This window comes from Papaver somniferum, chromosome 7 (assembly GCF_003573695.1).
Source record: "Papaver somniferum cultivar HN1 chromosome 7, ASM357369v1, whole genome shotgun sequence".
Lineage (NCBI taxonomy): Eukaryota > Viridiplantae > Streptophyta > Magnoliopsida > Ranunculales > Papaveraceae > Papaver > Papaver somniferum.
The window spans coordinates 266,457,622-266,472,229 of NC_039364.1; the positions used below are offsets into that span (position 1 = coordinate 266,457,622).

Consider the following 14,608-nt stretch of genomic DNA (forward strand, 5'->3'; position numbering starts at 1 on the left):
ATCTCAGGCAATCATGGAATTAGGCGTTTAATTTTGATTTCCCAAATCGTCTAATTTTGCTAAACTTGATCAATTACAGGTTGGGTTTCTTTCTTTTTTTTGTTGCTTTAAGATTGTCTAATACTGAGTCTCTCAGATTTCATGCTATGTGAATTGGGTGTTGTCTGGATTATTACAACACTGTGTTTAGAAATTGGATTTACATTAACTAACCTAAATGCATGATGTTGCCAAAATATGTTTGCTTTCTTTAACCGATTGATTGAACATATGGTAAATTTGTGGAATGCTCAACGCCTGCAAAGGTAGAGTTAACTTTAGTGAGAATTCCTAGACTTAGAGTGTTTAGCTTAAGCTACATGACAGAGTTGAGTTGTGATTTCTTCCGAGGTTTTGGTAGGCTTTTGATATGAAACCTGAAAATAAAAATGAGATAAATTAAGAGTGACCAATTAGTGTTTAAATGGAAGTACTAGCTTATTGGTCTTTCATTGAGGAAATATACCAGAAATCCAACACCTTATCTCATGTAATTATGTGTTGAAGCTCAATTTCGATATACATCCACAACCCCATTCATCTTTCATTGTGCCCTGCGCTAATCATTATGGTGTGTTTCAAATTTTAAAATCTCGCGACACTAAACGTTTTTGGCCAAATTTTTTTATATTTCACGCTCTTTTGACTTTCGAAGCTCATTCTAGGCTCAATTATTTCACATCAGAGTTTTGTGTTTGCACATGCATCTGCTTCTTGTCAGTGAGCAGGTGTACATACTTAGTTTAAGGACTTGCATTTTTTTTTATACTGCAATTCTTACTTCATGTGTGTCATTACTTCAAGTGTAGTGTTGACATGAGTTATTGCTTGTGTTAGTGTTCGTCCAACGTATGTGCCCAATGCTGTCGGAACATTTGCAGTTCAGTTTATCATATATTTATCGAGATATGATAAGCACGCAAATCAAACCAATGCAGAATGCAACCAGCTTGAGATTATAAACTCCACCATTTCCTGCAATCAAACCCTCATTTCAATCGACTTCAAAACAGCCACTCTACAGTCAATCAACCCATTACTGCCTGCAACTTCAGTTCGATGCCATGTGTATTTCCTAAACCAAACCACCGTTGAGAAATCGGTATTGGCAGCTGTTCGTATGAGATCTAATACAAGCCACCACCTTGCTGTGAAGAAATGGAGAATTTCTTTCTGTTTTGGCAAAGAAAAGAATACTCCCTTGGTTGAAAACTACCACAAAGGAATGTGGTGAATAAGTAGCCACGTCCCACTTTATTCTTTAACCCAAAATGAAGCTTCACATGCTTGACATTTGCAAATGCCACTAACGAGAAATTTAGTGAACAACTTCCTGCATTCACTGGCCGTGAGTGGTACTACCAAAGGGATATGGCTGGCCTTCTCATTCCTTGCAACAATGAACTGCATTGCTGGTGATTTTAGTCGCACTTTCCGGTTAGCTTTCATTTCACCATTTATTCTTCCGATGATCGGATTCGCTCGTACTTTCTGCGAAAGCACTAAATTGATATTCTTAGCCAATTAACGAGTCCTAGCTAGTGTAAATATGGGTACAATTATATCGCATTTGCGTGCTTATCAAGATAGCTATAAATTTCTGATCAGTTTAGCATTCTGAGTTCCATTGACTAAATTTACGTGCAGGTTGTATTGTACATTAGTTCAATAATGCAGCAAATGTTAGCTTGTTGCCACTATTTTATTAGTTTGACTTGGCTACGTAGATCAGGTAATTTTTTGATTTGCGCACTATCTAGGATGATAAAATTGTGTGTTTCATTATCTGTCAGGCCCCATTATGTGGTTGATGCAGGGGCATAATCATTTTGGTGTCAATTCTGTTTAATTGCATTATTCTATCACTTTACTTCTAAGAAACGCATCAGTTGTGTTATTCATTTTTCATTGTTTATCCCTTTTTTTCTGAGTATGGATAGGTCGTTATGTGTTTGGTTATGGTTTTCTTAGTGCTGTTATACTAGGCTGCCTCACAGCATTTACTTGTATCATTGGAAACCATTAGAACTGACTAGATATGCTTAAACATAATAGTTATAGGGAAGTAATTGCTTTTGATATATTTGTTTGTCAGTAGCTTGCTTTTTTAAGCTGTCTTCTTTTCGATCTTTTGGCTATCCATTAATAAAATTTGTGAATTAGGAAAAAAAAGAAGGGAACCTGCATTTCATAAACAGGCGAATAAGGCTTTTGTCAAAATTGTCCACAAAGAGGGCTGGATTTTTATGTTCAAACTTTTAAAACCAGAATTAAAAATTCAATACTCGTTTACATCTTATGCTTAATTAGCTATATAGAAACATTGTTTGTATAAATCTATATCTAAAGATGCCATTAGCTATCGTAGACTTTACTTCTTTCTTTCACGCCAGATGAGATGCTAATGTGGTTAATTTTGATTTTTCAGAAAAGAGAGGTTGGATGGAAACAAACAGCCTGTATATAGTAGAGAAAACAGAGGAGCTCTCTATTCTATCTCCAGGTCAGGAATTTTTAGAAACATCAAAAAACAGAGTCCTTCACTTAACTACAAACGTGGGTGTATAAAACATTAATTCGTTTTGGGTTTCTATTTTAGTGAATCTGCCAAATTATAAGTGATGGTAATGGGTGTAATGTTATTTTGTATAGCTAAAGTTTGGTTGACTTGTCACATTTGCGTAGAGGACCATGATACTCAAGATAGTGGTTTTATGTTTTGACTTGTCACATTCGCGTAAATGGTTTTATGTTTTCTCCTAGATCTTATGAAGAAGACCATGATAGTACTCAAGATAGTGGTGTTTGCATAGAGGCATACACCACGTTTAGGAGGAACAAGTGTGATAAATCTCCTGAAGCTCACCTATCAAAGTGGTATGGAGTGATTAACCAAATCCTAGAATTGGATTATACTACTTTTCATGAGACTGTGTTCTACTGTGACTAAGTGAAGGTAGGAAGTCTGAACCCTGCATATTATCATGATTTCTTTTTATAACCAACTAGTTGGTCTAGACAAGTCAATCTCAATCTGAGAACGTCCTTTCACTTGTTTTGTTATCTAACAGAATATTCGAAGTTTATAATAACATCAGATTCAAGTCTCAGAAACTGATTAACTACTCGAATATGCATATCGGGTTTGCATAGCATAAAAGGCTAATTCACGAACAAATGATTTAGGTACGCATACCTGGTATCTGAAATCTTGTTATCTGAAACCTACTATTTGGATTGAAAATTGATTATAGTGACTAGATATTTACCGATTTTGTGTGGAGTGTGGACCAAAATATGCCTTGACTGATCTCTGATTAACAAAATTTGATTCTTGTCTAAGAAATCGATTAATGATTCGAAATTACTGATTTTGTTTACTAACCTCTGTTTCCTCAATCCCGTTTTTATTATAGACTCCCTATGAGAAATTAGATTGACCTTGTTATCCAAAAGCTAATATTTAGTCTAGACATGGAAAACTCAATTTGACATGTGTTTGTATGCCTTGAACCATATTTGAAGCTAGAAATGACAAATTAGCTCCACCTTTGCGAATTTCTATGATATATCCTTCTAAAAAGTCGTCCTAGTTGATCCGTAATTTACTTATCAATTTATATATGTGCAACTTATGTCGAAATCTTGTTTGTTGTAAGTTCGATTATGGAAACTTATCTTTAATATTCACCAGGATAATCCTCAGTTCGATTTTAAAAATCTGGTATATATTATTTTCCAGAGCAATATTTATTTCGTTGTAAGTCAAAAATACATCTTCACAGGTATGTCTACAATTATTGGTCTTTGTCTCAGTTTGGAATAACACTGTATGTCTACAAGTATTGCTCCCTTTATCAACTTTCTGCAACCTCTATCTGTATAACTTTGTTTAAAATCCTGAGAAATGTTGAAACCCACATCCAGAATATAAGCAGAACTAGTGCTGCAATGGTAGCACGTCCGACTCCACGTCGGAAGATGCGTGTTCGAATCACGTCTAGTTCATATTTACATATTTAAACGACTGTTCAATTTCTATCTAATGTCATAGTCTTGTTCCTTATAAGTTCAGTATCGAAAATTTGATCTTTATTCTTATCCAAGGAAATCTTTAGTTCGTTGTAGGTTAAAAATGCATCTTTGAGTGAGTGTTTATTTTCTGATGTTAGAATTTTTTAAATTTATGATTTATTTATGGGGACTCGGGCTTCAATCACAAGTGATTGTGATCAAATATGTCTTACAAGTGTCTTAGAGAGTTAATCAAATTCCAAACATATCATAGAAAATAGTTTGAGTGCATCTGAAAATATTCGACAGGATGGTGTGTATAACGGGTAAAACCTATGTTCAACTCTTAGGAGATATTCTCTAGTCGACTCGGTACTTGCTACTAGAAATGACTTTGGATTTCGGATTTGGTGTGGATGAATTCATCGTTTTTACCAAGTTTGAAGTCTGAACCCTCCCAGAGCTTCTTGGTTCATAGTTTATATGGATTTATACCACATTTGAAGTTCGAATTGACACTGAGCTTCATATTTATCGATTTCGGTGATGTATCATGCTCAGTTTGAAGTTAGAACCCTCCAAGAGCTTCTTGGTTCATAGTTTGTATGGCGTTATACCACGTTTGAAGATCGAATCGATACTAAGCTTCATATTTATCCATTCCGATGATGTATCATGCTCAGTTTGAAGTCAGAACCCTCCAAGAGCTTCTTGGTTCATAGTTCGTACGGCGTTATACCACATTTGAAGTTCGAATCGATACTAAGCTTCATATTTATCAATTTCAATGATGTATCCTGCTCAGTTTGAAGTCAGAACCCTCTCAGAGCTTTTTGGTTCATAGTTTGCATGGGTTTATACCACATTTGAAGTTCGAATCGGCACTAAGCTTCATATTAATTTATCGATTTCAATGATGTATCATACTAAGTTGAAAGTCAGAACCCTCCCAAAGATTCTTGGTTCAGAGTTTGTATGGTGTTATACCACATTTGAAGTTCGAATCGGCATTGAGCTTCATATTTATGGATTTCAATGATGTATCCTGCCAAGTTTGGAGTTAAAACCCTCCCGGAGCTTCATGGTTCAGAGATTGTATGCCGTTATACCATATTTGATGTTCGAATTGACACTGAGCTTCATATTTATCGATTTCAATGATGTATCCTGCTAAGTTTGAAGTCAGAACCCTCCCGAAGCTTCTTGGTTCACAGTTTGTATGCCGTTATATCACATTTGAAGTTCAAATCAACACTGAGCTTCATATTTATCGATTTCAATGATGTATCATGCTAAGTTTGAATTCAGATCCCACCCGAAGCTTCTAAGTTCATAATTTGTATGTCGTTATACCACATTTGAAGTTCGAATCAACACTGAGCTTCATATTTATCGATTTCGATGATGTATCATGCTAAGTTTGAAGTCAGAACCCTCCCGTAGCTTCTTGGCTCATAGTTTGTATGTTGTTATACCACATTTGAAGTTCGAATCAACACTGAGCTTCATATTTATCGATTTTGATGATGTATCCAGCTAAGTTTGAAGTCAGAACCATCCTGAATTTCGTGGTCCAGATCTAGTAATCTTATAACCTGAGTTTACCAGTGTGAAACTAAAGATACTTCATGACCTGTATGACTTGTAAAAATTACTTCATGACCTATGCGACTAGTCGAAATTCAAACCGGAAGCACAAAGAGAAAGCACAAAAACACAAAGAGAAAGCACAAAGAAACACACCAATTATCGAATTCATTTTTCATTTCCCCATTCACTCTTATACATTTTTTGGATTTTTTTATATCAGAATGTCGATAACAATGTCCTAAATTTATTAATATTTTTTTTGGATTTTTTTTCATGTCGAAGGTTGATAATTAAACCGAAAACATGAGTTCGTATTAACACAAAGATAAAGCACAAAAAAAACACACTTTCCTTGATCCGTATGACACTCTTAACTTAAATTTATACCGTCCAAATATTTTCATAATCCGTATGACCCCATCCTACCACATCTTATCCGTTCAAGTTCTTTTAGATAAAACAAATTTTTTTCTCTCACTTATCTTCATTCATTCACTTTTCTCTCGTCTCTCATCTTCCCCTCCCTCACAAAAAAAAAACCCTAACTCAAGTTGCACCTCCCTCAGGGAAAAAAACCCTCACTCAAGATTTGTTTAACCAGTGATTTAACAAAGGAATCAGTTTCAGTATGAAGCAAATCAAAAATCCTACATCTGAAGAAACGAAACCAAATCTCAAATTCAGAGAAGAAAGAAACGAAGCCATGACGGCTACATAACTCACTAAAACCCCCATAAATCTGTTTCCTTCGCTGTTGTATCTCTAAGACAAACCCATTTCAGATCTGGGTTTAGAAATCCCCAAATTGATTGGAATCTCAACCTGGCTCAAACACCCATCAATTCCATCCAGCAAACTCATTATCAGATCCACCTTCAGCTGCCTTGTCAAACCTTAATTCTCTCAAGAACAACGAATTCCAGTTTGATTTCATGGATTCATAAATTTATTTTGCGTGTGTGTTTGAAGATTAAAAAAAATTAAGAAAAATATTTAAGGGTTCGTGAAATGGGGGTGTTGGAGGGTGAGAGTGGCGGTTCATCACCGTCTGTGTCAATGGTGAAGAAGAAGCTTGGTGTTACAAATCCAATTTCAATTGTTGGTCCGACTGGATATGATTGACAGAGAAGCTTAGAATTGGAGAACGTATGAGTTTGTGGGGATTTCAGATTTGTTTTGTTTGTGTTTTTGATTTTGTTTGTTTGATTGTTTTTGTGAAGTTTTTGGTGGATTCTGGATTATATGAAAGTAAAGAAGAAGCTGCTCAAAGAGAAGAGATTCTGAGTCAGGTCAACTAGGTAAAAATTGAGTCAGGAGGATGAAGCTCGAAACATTTTCAACAGGTAGAGAAACTGGTTCTTTTGGTTCAGTCTTGTTCTAATGATGTTTATGTTGTGTCATTATGAAGAAGGGTTTAAGAAGATTATTTTAAAAGAGAAGTATAACTGTAAGGCAAAGAATTTGGTTGAGATTTTGATGGATGGGAATAGATGGAAGGGTTTTACTCAGAGTAATGCTAAGATAAGTAAGGAAGTTGGTGGGGAGTTTAGTTTGTTTGATGGGTATATTACTGGGACTAATTTGGAACTTGAAGATGGGAAATCGATTGCTCAGAAATGGAGGTTTGGGAATTGGGCTGATGGGATTTACTCTGCGGTAATATATCGCGTTACTTTGAGTTTATTTTTTGTTATTGAATTGGATTGATTATGGACTTTTGGATATTGATTATTTTTTTGTTTCAGGTGAGGGTTCATTTGATGAGCCTGAATCTGGAGTTATTGTGATCAATTTGGTGCATACTGAAGTTCCCGAGGAAGACAGGATTGCGCTGGTTTATTCTTGTGAACTTAGCTATAGCATCAGCAACTCTGATGCTGGCTCTAGGTACAAAACATCTCTTAACATATTAGGGTAGAAGAAACGATACTTGCATTCATATACAAGTCTAAAATTGTCCCTTTTATTACCACTAAACCTTGTCGGCAGTAGCTGCATATACAACTGCTAGTTTATGAACAACCTTCACTTCAACTATTGTGTCCATTTCACCCCCTTGAAGGGTTTCAAACAATGCTAATTGCTCTGCTTGTAGTTTAGGTTGTCCTCAATTCATTCTTACGTTGTTTCTGTTCTACCCGATTTGTAGTTTCTTTACCCGTGTCACTAGTTCTGAACAATTTGGGTGTTGGTTACGCAGATTTTTCCAGGAAACGAGCTAAACAAATACTTGTGCAACCAAAACATATGATGAGAAGTGAGTATTTCTTCGTTCTGTATGCAATTGATAGGCTTGTTCTCTAGTTTTCTCAACCATATGCCTTAATATCGGTAGTTCTTGTGTATAATCGTGACAACTGAAATACAACTTTTTGTTTGCTGTTAACTTTTTTGGTGTTTCCCTCCAGGTACTTAAAAGGTAACTGATAGAAGATGGTGAAACATTGAAGGTATACAACAACACTCTCTATGACTTTAGATCTTAATGTTTTTGGGATTCTTCTCTACTATGATCATGTTGATGTATATTTGTCAAAGAGAATTTGAGTGAATTAAAGTTGAACGTATTTCTTTTGTCTCTGTGCAGATGATTTTTGAAGGGGTTTATGCCTTGCACCCAGATATTGGTAAATCACACTTCTGGATAGCAGCAACAATACCTGCCAACATCAATTTAGTTCTAGATGTTGAAAGTCCTAATTGCAGCAGAAATCCAGGTCTTGTTGGTGTTTGAGAGAATATATTGCAAATGAATGGGTAACTTTGGCCCGTCTCCTGGAGTTTATGGAGTTTGAGGAGGAATGAAAACTTGACTAACTACTTTTGTGGAGCGGAAACATATCTTGCTTTTATTTTGAGGATCAGACACTTTTTTGTGTTGTGAAAGCTTCTTGAGTCGCTACTTTCTCATATGAAATCTGTAATTTGTGGAATTTTGCACAACTATTTTTATGTAACTGACTGTGCTCCTTGTATATAATGATCATGATTTACTAATATATAATTATATATTTCCAGTGTCCATTCCTTTTATCCTTATGATTTCAATGGATGAATTGTAGATTAAAGAGTAGTTTTATGGGTACTGGTAACTATCAGGCCCGGCGACCGTAAACTTTCAGTTCCGGGACTGGAAACTTTCAGGTCCGATTACCGGAAATGGTCAGGTCCGGCGATCAGAAAAGTGCCGGTTGTTACATATCAAACCGACACATGTCATTTGTTAAGTGGTCATTTTAATAGTAATTGAAAGAGTTAGCAATGTTTATAACATAATGTTTACATTACAAAGTAAATATGAAGTGTAAAATGTCAATAGTTGGGATAAATATTGTAATGAAATGAAGGTGTTGGCCTATTTAGTTTCCCTAATGGATTAAAAGAGTTAGGAACAATTATCACACATTATATAACTGCATTCCAGTAACTATTTATTTTAGTTAGGGAAATTAGCTTGTATTTTTTTGTAATGCTTTTTTGCTATGAGCAAATCCTTGATTTGGTGTAGTACAGATTACTCTGATCTGCGTGTGTTTGGTTCCACATGTTTTGTCCTACTTTATGAAAGTGAACGCAACAAACTTGGTAAAAAGAACATTATTTGTGTGTTTCTCGGTTATGGCATAGAGCATAAAGGCTATAGATGTTACGATCCAGAAAGTAGGAGATTAAGAATTTCTCGTCATGTTACCTTCTGAGAAAAGATACCTTTTTGGTCCCTTCCTAGTTTTAAAATACCTTCTCTAGAAACCTTTTCATATTTAGATCCATTTGATGATGAATTTTTTTCTGTCTCGACTTCTCCTAGTACCCCTGATAACAATGTCTTTCAACCTCCATATGTTGAATCCACAGAAGAAGCCATTGACCACTCTATGGAAGATTCCAACTCAACATGGGGATCCTGCACATGAAAATGCTCAACTTCCTCCATGAACACGGCGACCTCCATCTAAGTACTCTGACTATCAATGTTCGTTAACAACTATCTTAGCAGAACATGAACCTAAAAACTACAGGGAAGCTACAGTACTGCCAGACTGGCAAGACTCGATGAGAGAACAACTAACAGCTCATCAAAGGGCTGGCACATGGGATATGGTTGATCTACCTCCTGGTAAATCTTTTGTGGGAAGTAGATGGGTTTACAAGGTAAAGACTAAATCAGATGGCACATTAGATCGTCGAAAATCTCATATAGTTGCACAGGGTTATACACAAGAGTATGGTATTGATTATGAAGAAACTTTTGCTCTGGTTGCATGAATGACTACAATTCGTACATTGCTCGTTGTTGCTGCTACTCGCAAATGGAACCTACACCAAATGGATGTTAAAAATGTGTTTTTTCACGGTGATCTTCAAGAAGAAGTTTATATGAGACCACCTCCTGGCTTAGAACATGCTCCAAATCAGGTATGTAAGTTGCGCAAGGCTTTGTATGGGCTGAAGCAAGCTCCTCGTGCTTGGTATGAAAAATTTTCAACTGCAATTCTTAAGTATGGTTTCACTCAAAGTCCTTACGACTTAGCTATGTTTGTTCAATCAACTAGTAAGGGTATGATTCTTCTTTTACTCTCCGTTGATGATATGATTATCACAGGAAGTGACCTAGAAGGTATTGAAGCTCTTAAATCTTATCTCCACTCTTGTTTTGAAATGAAAGATCTTATTTCTTGCGATATTTTCTCGGGGTAGAAGTTGACAACTCTTCTGAAGGATTTTTCATCTGACAAGTCAAGTATGCATCTGAAATTTTGCATTGTGCTGGTTTAACTGATTGTAAGACTGCAGACACACCGCTTGAATTAAATGTCAAGCTCAATTCCGTCGAAGGCAAAGATCTTTCAAATCCTACTCTTTACAGGCAGCTAGTAGGAAGTCTAAACTATCTAACTATTACCAGACCAGATATCAGTTACGCAGTACATGTTGTTAGTCAATTCATGTCTGCTCCTCGGTCACCACATTATGTTGATGTTCTTCGGATTTTACGATATATCAAAGGTACCTTGTATCAAGAGTTATATTTCTCATCTGCTTCTGATCTTCGTCTTCGTGCATACTTTGACTCAGATTGGGCAGGAGATGTAACTGACAGACGATCAACAACTGGGTATTGTATATCTTGGTAATTCTCTCATTTCCTGGCGTAGCAAGAAACAATTTGTTGTGTCACGCTCTAGTGCAAAAGCCGAGTATAGAGCTTTAGCTCATACTACCTCTGAGATTGTGTGGATAAGATGGCTTTTGGGTGACATGGGAGTTCATCTGACAGATCCCACTCCTCTCTACTGTGATAACAAGGTTGCTATTCATATAGCTCATAATGATGTCTATCATGAACGCACAAAACATATTGAAATAGAATGCCATTTGTTCGTCATCATTACAAGCATCAGACTATTGCACTACCTCATGTGTCTTCTGAGTTCCAGCTTGCAGACCTCTTCACCAAGTCTATACCTTCTCCTCGCATTCGTTTTTTCTGGTTAACAAACTCAAGATGTGTTGTGCAACGTCTTGAGTTTGAGGGGGGTGTTAAAATATATCGTATCTTGCAAGTTACGACATCCCATATCTTGCATATATTGTATAGTTATCTTGTAGTTATTGCGTTGTGTTCTGTTGCCTTATTTGTCGTCTATAATCCTGTATAAGTGTATCGAGTCTGTATTCCTTCTTTATCTTGCAATATATTCCTTATGTAATTCTGTCAGTTTATACATCCGCCCGAGTGCCAGACAGAGATTATATATGCGCTTGGTTTCAGGCGTAGATTTAACGTGCACTCCATGAAATTTTACTCTTCCACCATAGTGTAGCAGCACGGACTAAACTCAAATTTGGTCGTTTTCTTTATCTTTGATCTTTGGTTTTGATCGCACCATTACAGTTGCTCTTACTTCCTTAATTTTGCTTGTGCTAACTGCTAATTGTTTATAGCATTTATGTGACTGAGTTCAAAATAAGGTGTTATTACTAGATGGACAACGTTCTTTTCTGTTCAGGTAATGGCGGTTGGAGGTCTATTGGAAGTCATTTATGCATGTTCTGTTTAGAGGTCATTATTCTTCTCGCTATCATTCACACGCTTCCAAACTAGAGTGACTAAAAACAGATAGGGTTGGAGGCACCACATTTTTAGCGAAACTATTTGCAATTTCCCAATGCCTTGTACGTCGTTTACCAGTAATTTGGTCAGATGTATTAATTTCTAGCGTCGACTATGTTATCAATATAAACTTGTTCTAGGCAAGAGGTTGTTCTAGGCAAGAGGAATTATTTCCATTTTTAATGGACACTAAGTAGATTATCAATTCTTTTTTGGTTCCTTACCATAAGTTTTTCAATTTCCTCGGATATCTCAGTTGCATTGGAGTTTGTCAATCCGACACAAGACCCACCCATCCTTTTTATTCTTTTCCTCATTTTCATACTCTGTCGTCGTGGTGTATTTTTGCTTTACGACCCGGACTTCATGATATACCCAAGTGTCTTTGCGTCCAATTAAAATTGTAGAGTCTGAGCTCGAATAGACCGAACTACGCGGTGTAGTTGACACCCAAAAGCCTGGACCTGCAACACGAATCCATACCCTGTTGGTGTTATCCAGACTCCCTCTTACTGCAGTGCTATGGACCCGGTTGCCTCCTACTACTGCTTCTTTCCCATAGCACTTTCGTGTGAACAAGTACCAATGGTTTGGTTCATACCCCTTGTAATCTTGCGTGAGATTTTCAAGATGATGGTGGTAGAAATCAAGCACTTCCTTCATTCTGTTAGCTGGTAATGTTTCTCCTAAATTTTTCCTGGCGAGATAGTAATGAATCAATATAGCATCTGTTGGTTTGAATTTAAAACCTGACGGAAGGCTAGCCAACTTGGCTTCATCATTAAGACCCTTTGGGATTGGATTGGTGCTAGAGAGGTTGGTCTTGACACTTGAAGAAGAAGAAGACATTGTATCTGAATAATAAAATCAGTAACAGATACACAGCTACAGTGTTCAAATTACGAGATTAGAAACTGGTATAGTGTGAGGATATTGGACAAGTTTTATGTGTTAAAGTTTTGGGCAGAGCTTATATAGGAAATACATGAGGACCGTTAACATAAAAAGTAATGAACCATTAGCATAAAAAATCAACTTGTTCTTGGTATCTCACACATAACTAGTGAACAATGCATTTAACAACCATGAATTTTTGGGTATAAGTATTCAGTGTTTATTTTAGATAAACTCAAGTCACAATCAATTATGTACAGGTACGGGGAATTCAAGAAGATAAAATAAAAAAATGTTTAGGTATCGGAGAAAACTAACCATTCCGGTGAACATTGAGATTCGAAGATCCGATGCAAATAGTATTTATGGACTCTATTATATTCAGACCAAGGCCGAGAGATTAATGTTTGTGACGAGAGTTTGAATGATCTACTTGTGAGGTTTTTTTGGTTGTGTCCACAAAATGCTTTATAGGTTCAGAATTAGGTTGTTTTGGAAATCCATTTCTGGGTTGGAAACGGGAAACTTAAGCCCAAAATCTTAATTACAGCCAACTTCTAATTATTGACAAAGTAGTTTTCAACCTTAGTTTAAAATCTTATAATCAGATGGTTTCGATGAGTGGGTAATCAATTTGTGAGAATTCTTCACCGGCTCGCAACGATAAATTTGATGTGAAAAAAATAGTTTTTTAAACAGGTTCAGGAAATTGTTAATGTTCGTTTCGATTACGAATTTACGGTAAAGATGGAAAGTTCAACCGATCTGGTGATATTGAGTTCACTAACAAATACCACCTTGATGTTCAAAGTCCCCAGAAATGGTCTGTAAGATACTTGAGCATCCAACACAATTGTGCAGAACATTATTGCTCATCAGGAGACAGAATTTCAAAAATACAGAATTAAGACTGCCACTGTAGATGCGGAAAATCCTACAACTACATCTGAAGATAAACATGCATACACCTAATGAAGTAAGCAAGTAAGAGAAGCATAAGAACACAAGATATATGTGGTTCGGTATGATTACCTACGTCCACGGGGGTAAAGGGATGATCTTATTACTTGATTCAAGGTTACAGAGGACGTCTCTTCTTACAAACTCTCAAGTCTCACTCTTAAGCTCTTGGTGTTCTTTCTTTCCTCACTGATTACTTGCCCCTCAACTCTCTGCATAGCCCTCTATTTATAGCCGTAAGTGATGATACACTCAAGTTAATTACAGTGTAAGTTGTGGTGCATCTTTCTTGATGTCCTTCTCGAGTTAGGAATAGAGTTTGGTCCGAGATTCTAGACCGATGTCGTCTACTTAATGAATGATGCCGATGTCACCCTTGATATACTTAGCCGAGTCTCACTTTGACCAGATTCTTCTTATCTCTTCAACTAATTCGTCAGTGCATTTATTGCTCTTGTACTCGATGGCCGTCTCTTCAGTCACCTCCGACCTTTACATGTATTGTCTTCACTGGTTTCTTTGGTAGCTCTTTTCTCGCGCCGAGGCCAAGTAAGGTGATTTGGTGCTTCGGGGTTTATCTGTTATCGATGCTTCATTAACTAGGATTTCCCACCTGGATTTGTGGATTATTTACACCTACATTTATGCCCCTTCTTTCACTCGTGTGACCGACACGAGGGGAAGAAACTGATTTGTCTTCCACGTCTGCTCTCATGTCACATTTCACGCCATGCTGTTCCCCACTACCTTCGTCTTTATGACCTGTTTGACCTTGTCCGTCGGTTACCATTGCCGAGGGTATAAATCCTTCCCTTAAACCCTTAATCCTTCACTTCACCTTTTTAGAGAATCACCTTCTCTTTCTTCCCTCAACTGCAACTCCATTGTTTCTTTATTTTCTAATTTTCTTGAGAAACTGAATCATCCATCGTTCATCTTTCTACTCCTCTTATTGATGATGTTGTATCTTCTCTGATTGCCTTCATATTTTCTAGT

General features: G+C 36.6%; 2 protein-coding genes across 2 annotated transcripts; one reads left to right on the forward strand and one right to left on the reverse strand.

Moving 5' to 3' along the window:
• The first annotated feature begins 8,112 nt into the window (after window positions 1-8,112).
• LOC113296547 (uncharacterized mitochondrial protein AtMg00820-like) lies at window positions 8,113-9,909 on the forward strand. Its single transcript, XM_026544850.1, has 3 exons — window positions 8,113-8,166; window positions 8,231-8,360; window positions 9,641-9,909. Exons 1-3 carry the CDS (start codon window positions 8,113-8,115, stop codon window positions 9,907-9,909), a joined length of 453 nt encoding a protein of 150 aa, XP_026400635.1.
• A 2,101-nt stretch (window positions 9,910-12,010) lies between these two features.
• On the reverse strand, window positions 12,011-14,402 carry LOC113296548 (NAC transcription factor NAM-A1-like). Its single transcript, XM_026544851.1, has 3 exons — window positions 14,226-14,402; window positions 13,758-13,836; window positions 12,011-12,612 (listed from the first exon to the last, which is right to left on the reverse strand). The coding sequence occupies exons 1-3, from the start codon at window positions 14,400-14,402 to the stop codon at window positions 12,011-12,013; spliced, it is 858 nt and encodes a 285-aa protein (XP_026400636.1).
• Window positions 14,403-14,608: the final 206 nt, after the last annotated feature.

What these genes read in the sequence shown, in the direction of transcription:
- LOC113296547 (XM_026544850.1), top strand. Translation starts at nt 8,113, where the DNA reads ATGACTTTAGATCTTAATGTTTTTGGGATTCTTCTCTACTATGATCAT. An exon ending in TCTACTATGATCATGTTGAT is followed by an intron (nt 8,167 to 8,230) that starts GTATATTTGTCA and finishes GTCTCTGTGCAG; the next exon opens with ATGATTTTTGAAGGGGTTTA. An exon ending in TAATTGCAGCAGAAATCCAG is followed by an intron (nt 8,361 to 9,640) that starts GTCTTGTTGGTG and finishes CTATCTTAGCAG; the next exon opens with AACATGAACCTAAAAACTAC.
- LOC113296548 (XM_026544851.1), bottom strand. Translation starts at nt 14,402, where the DNA reads ATGGTAACCGACGGACAAGGTCAAACAGGTCATAAAGACGAAGGTAGT. An exon ending in TAAATAATCCACAAATCCAG is followed by an intron (nt 13,837 to 14,225) that starts GTGGGAAATCCT and finishes GGCTATAAATAG; the next exon opens with AGGGCTATGCAGAGAGTTGA. An exon ending in CTTAAGAGTGAGACTTGAGA is followed by an intron (nt 12,613 to 13,757) that starts GTTTGTAAGAAG and finishes TTTATTATTCAG; the next exon opens with ATACAATGTCTTCTTCTTCT.